At 39.9% G+C, this 11,280-nt stretch overlaps 1 protein-coding gene across 1 annotated transcript; it reads left to right on the top strand.

Moving 5' to 3' along the window:
- The first annotated feature begins 5,943 nt into the window (after nt 1–5,943).
- LOC149303432 (olfactory receptor 5V1-like) lies at nt 5,944–6,903 on the top strand. The gene has a single exon (XM_089480707.1). The coding sequence runs from the start codon at nt 5,944–5,946 to the stop codon at nt 6,901–6,903; it is 960 nt and encodes a 319-aa protein (XP_089336833.1).
- The last annotated feature ends 4,377 nt before the right edge of the window (nt 6,904–11,280 follow it).

Raw genomic sequence — 11,280 nt, 5'->3', positions numbered from 1 at the left:
AATCCTGATTTTCAATCAAAAAACAAAACAACCTGTAATGAAGAAAGATCAGTCCATTTAGCTCTACGACCACAACCTTACTTTTTAATTGATCCCTTAATTCACATTGTTAGTCTGTCTTGCAAGGCAAAAGTGAGGGGCTTAATCCCAGGATTGCAGCAGCCTCCTTGGTAGGAATGCGGGAAACTGTTGTTTGTTTTGCCAGTTAATAGAAACTTATGTCATTAGGCAAAATTTTGTATAATATACTTGCTTTGGGAAAAATTAATCCTGGATTGTATAAGAATGTTCATTTATATCTTTTAAAAATCCCAGCCATGTAATCCTCTTCACCATTGACTTTTCAAGCTAGAGATGATTGGGGCTGAATTCCAACAACATATTTGAATTGCATAGTTCCCATTAACTAGTCTGTTGAGTTCAGGTCTGGTGGAAAATGATGTCCCATTATCAGTAATGTAAAAAAACAAACCCAAACCCTACAACTACTTATCTACTAGCTTTGTACATAGAATGGGACAGAGCAACAATTTGTTCTTCACCCAAGGCAGGAAAATATCACAGGGCAGCCTTAAGATTTTAGCAAGTGTGTGTTCAGAAACCACCCCAGTTTCTCAAATATAATTCTTTGTTTCTTTATCTTCTAATGACCTTCCTTTGGTAACAGGGACGGAAATGTCAATTTGGTTTTGTTTGTTTTCTCATATTTCCTTGTAAAATCTTTCATAATTTGAATGGTGATGCCTTCTTTCTGAAACACTGTGCAACTTGATTGATAAGGATGGTTTTGGCAATCTACTAATCGTTTTTACAATTCTTTAACATTCTATTTGGGAAAAGAGAACATTCATGCTACTGCTTCTTATAAAAAGAAGGTCTGGATATAAAGTCTATAATAACTATGGTGGGATACAGACTGACCAAAAAGGGCGGTCTGCCGCCGCCTTCATTTCTGCCGGCGGGAAGCTTCAGCCTCCAAATGGCGAGGCTTCCCGGTGGCGGAAAAAAAGCCACAAAAAGCAGCTTCTTTTTGTGTCGCCCTTGTGACGCCCGAGTGCGCAAATGGCGCACTCGTGATGTCTCCAGCATGTGCAGATGCTAGGCATCTGTTAACGTCAAAATGGCGGTGCCCATGTGAACAGGGCACCACCATTTTGTATGTACTCCATATGTACTAGGGTTGCAGGCGTCTAAAAGAGACGCCCCCAGGCAACCCTAGTACGTACAGAGTATGTACTTGAGTGCCCGTCTGTTCAGGGACTATATTTTCCCCTATTAAATCGACTATGAAAAAGATAATAGCATAATAGATCCAGCTACAGTGCTGTCATGCCCAGCCTGGAAGATGGCTTGGAGGACTCAGAGGATGAGCTAGAGCCTCTGGGATCTGAACCTATAACGGAGGAGCCAGAGCCCCAGGGGCTTGAACCTGTAATGGAGGAGCCAGAGGCTGGCCCTAGTTCTGCTGGAGCAGAGTCTGTGGCCCCTCCAGAGGTTCAGCAGTCAAGTTTGCCTGGTGCCGAGGCTGTGGACATGGAGGAGGATCTGGGCAGTGTGCCTACCTTCAATGAGCGTCGAGCAGAAAGAGAGGGCCTTCAAAGATCTCGGAGGCTTTATCAGAAGCGTCTTCGCAATCAGGCACAGCTGAAGGCCAGCTCCTTGCCTTTATAAACACCTGGAGCATGTGTGGTTCTTTGCCAGTGGATATCTGACTCTTTTAGAGGAAAGACTCTGTCTCTGGCTCCTTGGCTTCTTGTCTTGAATACCCGGAAACCTTGACCTTGGACTGCTTCATCGACCTGCCTATCTGTTGCCCTGAACCTCGGACTGTCTGACAATTCTCTTGGTAATCCCTTTTGGTAAAGCTACTGCATCTCTCTAGGACTGACTTTGCTGTGCTGGGAGAGGATTGTTTGTTTGGGAACTAGCTGCCTTATCAGCCTTTGGCTGCTTTCCCGGACAAGTGCCTTCTAAGAAGCAGAGCCCTCCCTCCAGTCCATCTGATGCCATCTGGCCATGGAGGGAGAGATGCAGGCCCAGCTCCATCGGGCCAGACCTAGATTAAGAAGCAGAGCCCTCCCTCCAGTCCATCTGCCTTGGTCCAGGCCTCAGAGGGAAAGAAGAATTGTTGGACCTGGTCTCCTTCCCTACTGTTATTCCCGTCTCCTTTTATGTCATGTCTTTTTAGATTGTAAACCTGAGGGCAGGGAACCATCTAATTAAAAATAATAATAATTGTAAGCCGCTCTGAGAGCCTTTACGGTTGAAGGGTGGGGTATAAATACTGTAAATAAATAAATAAATAAATAAAATCATATGGTTCACCCACTAATCGGAACCATTTAGAAAACCTATAAGCTGATAGTCGTTTTCTGCCATTATATCCCAGAAATGGATATTCAAAGGAACACTCCCTTCAGATATTGAGGTTACATTTAGTCAGAACAGATCATACTCATTGACAGAACCTTTGTCAATTGATTTAAAAAATAATCTCTTAAAACCACTTTAGGAACAAGCTACCTGTTTCCAAACTACAGTTAATACCTGTTATAGTTAATAATAAACATGAGCCATCCTAATTTTCATTGGCACCATAGTTGTGAGATTTATTATGCTATATAGTTTATCCTTCCCCACTCTTCCTATGATCCTGATAAAAATTGTCCTGGTACTGCAATTAGTTTTAGAATGTAGGAGTTTGATCTCAAGATGGAAGATGCCGCCACATCACATAGAAGCAAATGATGAATGCAGTTTAGCTGTTAGGAATCTATCGACAATAAAGAATCTATTGCTATTTCATTGTGTATACCCATTGTGTTAGTAATGCTTGCGTATTTGGCTACTATGAGAATTTCTAAAAATAAATATTATAAGGCATCAAAATTACAGTTTCAAAAGGACAGATTTTTAATTCTTCTCTCTGTTGTTGTTATGTATCACACTTTTATCCCAAGTTTGGGAGATTTTTTGTTGTTGCTATTTATGAAGGGTGTTTATTATACATGTTTATATATTATACTTGTGTTATTATACATTATACTTTTTAAAATCATGACTTGGTGAAATTACAATGGTCCCCCCCCCTCTATTTTTAATGTTTTTTTCCCCATATTTCAGGATTGTTTGTTTTTGGAGAGGGGAAAGTGAAAAAGAGCCTCCTGCTCTAATTACACTTGATGTAATTTGTCTCAAGGGGAAAAATGAATATAAGACATAGACGCTAGAATATGTCCATGTTTTGAACAGGATTAGACAATTTCTAGGCAACCAAATGCAAATGTACCATTATAAATAGGAGCACAATTAAGACTGGACTTTGATGTGGTTATCTGCAAGTCCCACTCAGCAGACAGACCCTACCTCTGAACATTTAGCTTGAGGACTAGGCAGAACCAGAATAGCAACAGCTACTGTTGCGGTCTATACATCACAACTAATTTTTGAACATACTCCAGGGAAGAAATAACCTTGCATCCTGCTCTGTTTGTCTTGCGATGAGATGTCACATGTGGAACAACAGTTACAGAAGAGAGAGCAGCCAGGTAGGTCTGTGCTGGACTGGATTTGACTCACTTTGCTTGAATCTGGACAATGGTGATGAGAAGACTAGGTACAATGCTGCTTCCTCACTGTTAAACAAGATTAAGTGAGCAGAACGTAAGGCAGCTTGTGTCTAATGGGGTAGCTGCGTTGAGTTTAATACTAATCCCAAATTTACCTACTTCCCTTTCCCTGCCCAGGGTAGTTTTATTTTATTTTATTTTATTTCTCTTGGGTCAAGAATGATAGTTAAGACTGTTATGCTATGGTAAGAATGGTGTGTTTACTGTTCCTTGTTGAAGGAAAGAAGATGAGTATTCTCAAAATGGTGACTGTATCTTTTCTTAAATCAATCAGCGAATTAGACAAGTCAATCATGAGAGCACTCCCAATGATTGAAGTGGGTTTACTCTGACTGAGACTGGATCCACTAAATGTTCTAGTTTGTTTGAAAGTATACTGTTGCCAGAGCAGGTCCAATTTGGTTTTTCATGCCAATAAAAGTTAGCAAATCCTAAAGGTATATTTTCCTCAGTGTGGAATCTTTTAGGTTGCTCCTGTTGCGGTTGCTGTCCCTGTTGTGTTCTTTCAGTCCTGTATAACTGCAGCTCAGCCTCACATAAATAATCACCTGATCACCACCGCTTTCCGGGATTTTGATGTGTTTGGTTACAGATATTTGTTTTGTATGTCATTATTTTAAAATGCGCACTACAACTTTCTATAACAAAATAGTGCTCACTCCTAACTAACCGTGCCTTAACTACACAGCAACAGAAGCAAATCTTGTTTGGCTCCTGTAGTCATAAAGGAGCTGTAAAATGTGGAATGCCAGATAGGAGAAAGATGTGTTGTTCACAATAACCATACTAACACCCATAACCATCTAAATGTATGTGTGGGGAGGTAGGGATAGACTTTAGTACCACTACTTTCAGAGTCAAAAATGACATAAATGTATCACTGATCATAATCAATACAGAGGTCCAGTTGGGCTTTTCTCTGATCATAATGTGTATTTGTTGTTGTTGTTTGTGAGCATCATTCTACAAAATAGAGAGAAATTGGGAGTGAAAGGTGCAGATGTAAAATACAGACATAACCTGGGTTGGACCTAGCTTTAGTTGTGCTTAGAATACACCCTCAAAATGTAATGGGACTTAAGGTAGTAAACACTCTTTTGGTTTTCTTTATTAGCCCTTGTTTTGCTCTGCCCAATGAGCAGTGTATTGGATTTTTCAGGGCAAGAATTTCCTTTCCTCTTAAAAGTTTTCATAAGCATGGGACACCATGCACACCGATCAACACATTTTGTAAAATGACTATTCTCAGGGTTTGACCTAGTGTGAGACAGGATATGCCTTTGGAGATAATGGCACACACAATGCCACCTAGTAGCATGTTGTATAGGGTGATTACCAGGCCATGCAGTTAGCATAGCATAACATTTCCTAGCTACACTACATAAGATGCTTTGGTTGAACATGGTGGGGCCATTGCCTTAATCCTAAGGAAGTGCTTTGCCACAAAGTTATGATAACTAACAATGGTTTTTCCCTCTCTCCATATGTAACACATATTTAATGGTTCAGTGCTGTATTGCAGGCATAGTCTTTCATGGTTAGGCTATACAGAGTGTTTTATTTTATTTTGCTTTATTTACTAGCAGAATTAAGCAACTTTGCCTGAGTTACAATATCACTAGGTCCACCCTCAACTCAAGGCTCTGTGTCCTTTTCCACACAAATAAATAAACTCAATTTTTGATGGCAACCCTAGTTTTAGTTTTATGGCCACTCCTTCTACAGCTGCTCTGACTTTTATGGGAACTCTCCAAATGCTGTAGTCTATCACTTCAGAAATGTTGTACCCAAGAGAACTTCTATACAACTCAGAGGAACTATGCTAGGTATGACAGTAAAATGAAGAATGGATGCTTTGAAACTGTGTCAGTGGCTACAACCACTTGTGATATATCCTTCCATCTTCACCTACTCTCCACAGTTGTCCAATGCATGCTACTTCAAGTCACTATAATAATGTATTTGGATTCTATCTTAATGCAATTTACACACTTATCTTACTTCGCTTTTTTTCTACCTTTAATTGCAGTTTCTACATTAGTTTGAAATGAAAATTTGTTGTTCTTGTTGTTGTCAACTGTCCTTGAGTCGATCTTGACCCATTGTGACCCATTGTGACCCTGTGGATGAGATCTCTCCAAGACATCCTGTCCTCCACTGTGCTGCTTAGTTCCTGCAAAGTCACAGAGTCTATTGCTATATAGGTGGAGATATAAAGGTGGATATCTAGCATTCACCTTTGCTAACATTATTGTTTTTTCAATGAATCATGCCTTCTCATGATGCGTCTGAAGTACAAATGAATGGAATGGAAATGGACAATCAAAATCAAACCACCATTGTAACATCTTTTGTGCTCTTGGGATTTTCATACAACCCAACAATGCAGGTTTTCTTTTTCTTGATATTCTCCTTTATGTATGTCATAACTGTGTTGGGGAATACTATGATTGTGATGGTAATAAAAGGAAGCAGTAATCTCCATAGTCCTATGTACTTCTTCCTTAGTCACCTGGCCTTTCTTGATATCTGCTTTTCTTCTGTCACTGTGCCAAAGCTGCTACTGATTTTCTCTCTAAGCCATGCAATTTCATATAATGGATGTCTCACTCAGATGTTTTTTATCATTCTTACAGCTGGCTCTGAAGCATACCTCCTGGCAGCAATGGCTTATGACCGATTTGTTGCCATCTGCAAGCCTCTGCATTATGTACAAATCATGAACACATCATTTTGTAGATGGTTGGTAGTGGGTGCATGGACAATAGGGTTTGGATACGCCATTGTAAATACATTACCTGTACTGAAGCTATCTTTCTGTGGATCAAATATTATCAGGCACTTCAGCTGTGAGTTTCCATCTGTCCTGGCTTTATCCTGCACAGACACTTTCCTGAATGCAATGACACTTCTCACAACAGGTGGCGCAGTAGGGGCTTCTTCATTCTTTATTATTCTGTTGTCCTATGTCCGCATTATCTCGACTATCCTGAAGATGCATTCAGCAGAAGCTAAAAGAAAGACTTTCTCTACTTGTAGTTCTCATCTTATTGTTGTTATCTTGTACTATGGATCAGGCTTGTTTAGATACATGAGGCCTAAAACAGCTTCCTCTGTAATTATGGATACACTCTTTTCCATTCAATATAGCATTTCAACACCAATGTTAAACCCCATTATCTATAGCTTTAAGACCAGAGAAGTGAAGGAAGCCATCAAGAAACTAATGGGGTGTAAACCATTGATTTCTCCTACTAATGCGGTTTTATATTGATCAATATAATGGGGTTTAATATTGATCAATGACTTGCTGTGCTATCTGACAAGCAAATATAGTGATGCTTCCATACAATCAATTAGTCAAAATGTTTTTGCTAGAGTGAATTTATGGGGATGAGTCATAGTGAAGTTTCATTGAAGTCCATGGCACTCACTTATGAAGCTCAGTTTGACTAGATTTGCCGATTCGAAATAAAAAGTAATATCAGTTTTAATTATAACAAAACGGGCTTGATTTGTTTTGTTTACATAACCTAGAGCAAAATTCTTTCATCATGGGTTCAACATCATGAAATATCTTCATGCAGTCAAGGTACAGTACCATAACATTTTTAGAAAACAGATCTGGGATCTGACCATTCATATTATACTCTTACTCATGGGCAAATTCAAGTCATTTTTGTGGTTCAGTTATATGATCAGATCATGTCCAACCCTCATTTCTTTTCAGATTCAGAAGCCAACTGCAGTGGAAGGTAAATCGTATTTTATTGCAGGCAACAAGAGAGTGTGTTTTGGTGCACATGAGGGTGCCCAGGAGAAATTTCATTTCAGAGCTTGGGAAATTTCATCTGAATATCAATTTGATAATGTCAAACATTAGAAATTGAGACATCAGTCTGCTGTCACTAGGACAAATCATTGAAACTATTGCATTGGTTGGTTATCATCAATTGATTTGTTGTTTAAAATATTAGCTTTCAAAACTGGCCGTGGGTATTAACACAGGTTAGTGTGGAGGCTGTTGCCATTTATGCCTAGGTGCACATTTTGTGCTGGGTCCTTCAAAAGTACTATTTTAATTGTTTTAAACTTCGTTCATTCCAGCCTGTTTTCTCCCATAGGGACTACAAAGCCCTCAGTAGATTTATTACCAGTGGGTGGCGGGTGTTAAACACATCTGGAAACTCTTAGCTTGGGAAGGAGTAACCCTGAAATGTTGGATCTCATCTTGCAACCTGTTCTGTTAAGTGTTGTCACCACCCTGCATCTGTCTTCTCTTCCTAAACCAAGGGCCACTTTCATGAAAATATGTACAGCCTGTTTGGCCTTCACACACACTTTGTCTTAAAGAGTGTGGGGCTCATACGAAGCAGGCTAGGGAGGAGAGGTTAATCCCCCTCTAAGTAATCAGGGAAAATTGGATTGCCAAGTGTCCTTCATATTTACATTCCTTTAATAATGATCAGGAGAATGGTGCTACATGATTAAGTGCAAAAATGTTGTGACATCTGTTCTGACTGAACCCTCAAAGAAATTTATCACACCAGGCGCTTCTCTCGCCCAAACGTCATCAAAACGGGGTGGAAGCATCCATGGTGTGATTGCGCCTGGCACAACTGAAGGGAAACGGAAGCGTTTTTGTCATGGAATCACCAGGGGAATCATCAGGAAAACAGCCCTTTTCTTATTAACAGATTAAAATGAGAATAGAATAATGTAGAAAAATAAGCTTGGTTTGCCAACTTCACCACCACAAAGTAGACACAACAAAGAGTCTTGATCAGTTTTGATCAATGGTTTGGATGGAGATGTCAGCTTGGGTCTGCAATCGGTGAGAGTGCCATTGAAGACAAATACCCATTGAAGGCAAAACCTACTGAAGGCAAAAACCCATAGCAAAAGTCCTCTCTCATAAAATAATGCTTAAGACACCTTTATCTGTTCCTGAGTCTAACAATGACTTCCATCTTTTGTGCTGGTCTATGACTGTAATAAATATTCTATTCTTTTCTTGACTAGCATCTTTTCTTCTCAATAAACATTTCTAGTCTTATTGATGGTGTGATTTATGGCTGCATATTAAACTTTAGAAGTGGAACCTTCTGGGATGGCAGACAGAAAGGACAAGTAGGGGAAAATGGATGGGTCTATGTTTGTAAATCAGTTGGTTTACTGTATACTACATGGAAACTAATGTACTGTATATACTCATTATAAGTCTAGAAATTTTAGTCAATAAATTGACTCCAAAAACCTGGGTCAATTTATCCATGGGTCAATGTAAATAAAAGAGAGGCCTATCCGCACCTTGTTTTGCTGTGCGAGGGACCTGCAGCAGACAAACTGTGCAGCTCCCTCGCACAGCAAAAAGAACCCTTAAAAAGCGGGTTCTTCTTGTGGCACGATTGTGATGCCGCAGTGCGTCAATGGTGCACATGCAGCATCACAATGATGCTGGGACATGTGGGTGCTAAGCGTCCGTTACGTCAAAATGGTGGCGCCATTGTGATGCCCTCGTCACGTGCTAGGGGTGAGGCCAGTATGGGTGGTGCACCCTTGCCCAACTCGTAGCATGTGATGGGGACGCCGCAAAGGCCCATCTGGAGAGGGCCATAAATATTGTACCTTAACTCTCATCAAAAAAAGAACCATATTCTTCTCTGAGTAGAATGGCAAAAAGCAAGAGCTTAGCCCATTCTGGAAAAAACTAAAAGAAGCTCTACCCTTCTATATTTTTTCCTCGGCGGTGCAACTTCTCGCCTTTTTGGATGTCTGGATGGGAAAATAGTACTGTGCTTTGGCATCATTTTCCTTTCCTTCATCTTTTGTATCTTTTGTTACATACCCTTAAGTTTTACCCTCAGCTTATATATGGGTTATATAAAAATCCATAACTTTCCCACCCCCCAAACTGTTCTCGGCTTATACACAAAATTGACTTATAGTCAAGTATATATGGTAAGTGGCCTATTTATGATAGCTACTGTGGGTTCATTAACCCATTTATCCATATGTCATCCCCTATCTGCTTGAAAACAAATCAGTCCAACAGCCAGGTTTATTATATTTTTGGTGGGAAATTCTTTGCTTTCTTGGCTCCCCTCAGAGTTTTGTTTCTGGGTGGGAGGGCCATGGTCCTATTACTTGCTACCTGTGAGAGGGTTGCTCTTTTTTCTGAATGCAGTATTTCCTCAAAATATCTAGTTGGGGCCAGAATGTCATTTTTTAGCTTAGCTTCAGGCTTGCCTAGGGTCCAAATATTCAATTCCCCTTGCCACCACATATGAATGGCCCTTATAGAAGTGGAGAACAGTAGAGATTATTTATTTAATTAATTAATTTCAATGTCACCTTACTCCCAGAACGGACCCAAGGCAGATCACAAACAAAAACACATTGAAAACATGACATAATTAAACAATTAAAATTTCACCTAAAAACAATATGAAATTACAAACACTAAACACGATACCCATCCCATATAACAAACACCCCATATAAAAAAGCCATTTCATGATCACACATTAAAAGTCTGCCTGAATAAAACTGTTTTGCTTGCTGATGGAAGGGAGCCAGCCTTACTTCCTGTGGAAGAACATTCCACAGGGCAGGAGCAGCCACTGAAAAGGTTCTCCCTCATGTCCTCACCAGACGGGCCTGTGGGGATGGGACTGAGAGAAAGCCTCCTTCTGAAGATCTTAGGGCTCTGGTAGGTTCATATGGGGAGATACGCTTTCTCAAATAGTCTGGACAATAGTATGCATTGAGGATGCTGTATCTCATTTGTATGCAAGAATGCCCATTGCCAGACCTAAAATAGCTTACTAGACTATGCAGTACCAGGATGACTGATCATCACTGTGTTTAGCGTGTGTGAAATTTCTGTATAGTCCATTGGGGGACAGCATGGTTGCAAATATGGTACAGAAAGTGGCAAATGGATCCCACCACTATCTTCCAAAGCCCATTCCAGGATTGCACCATGAGCAAAAATACTTCTCCTCTTCAATTAACTCTTGAACCATTTTCCATCTGAACATTTCCTATATCTGTCCATATCAGCCCACTTTAGATGTAAAGACACCCCTAATGTGTCGGGCTTGAGTACTTTCTTGACCATGAAGGTATTCCACATTGCAAAAGGGGTCCAGTAGGAAATCCTATTACTCCATGCATCATGTTTCGTATTTCCATGAATGACATATAAGCTCCTAGTTATAACTTTTCTAAGCACTTTCCTCTCATACCATTAATGGTTCCAAAACGTTCAGGCATTCAGATATGGATGGTCAAGTCATTTGGTATTTGAAAATTTCGATAGGTACTGTCTAAACCTCTCACATGAATCTGCAGACTGAAAAAGCTGCCTAGTATAATCTATACTTCTCTGAATGTTGCTATTTCCATCTCGAAACAAATTTTAAAAAAACACCAAATAAAAATAATCACAGTGTATATGAGGGGAACATTGAAATACAAAAAATGTTTTAAAGTGTGTGAGAATATAGTCAATACAAGATAATAAAATTAAGGCTGTCGTACTTTGGTCACATCATGAAAAGGCATAATTCATTGGAAAAGCCAATAATGCTAGGAAAGGTGGAGGGATGTAGAAAGAGAGGGAGACTGCATGCAAGGTGGACGGACT

This window comes from Sceloporus occidentalis, unplaced genomic scaffold, assembly GCF_023333645.1.
Source record: "Sceloporus occidentalis isolate IW3139 unplaced genomic scaffold, rSceOcc1.0.p SCAF_14, whole genome shotgun sequence".
Classification (NCBI taxonomy): domain Eukaryota; kingdom Metazoa; phylum Chordata; class Lepidosauria; order Squamata; family Phrynosomatidae; genus Sceloporus; species Sceloporus occidentalis.
Note: the sequence above shows the minus strand (reverse complement) of the source record. Positions and strands in the feature narration are given on the sequence as shown.

What these genes read in the sequence shown, in the direction of transcription:
- LOC149303432 (XM_089480707.1), top strand. Translation starts at nt 5,944, where the DNA reads ATGGACAATCAAAATCAAACCACCATTGTAACATCTTTTGTGCTCTTG.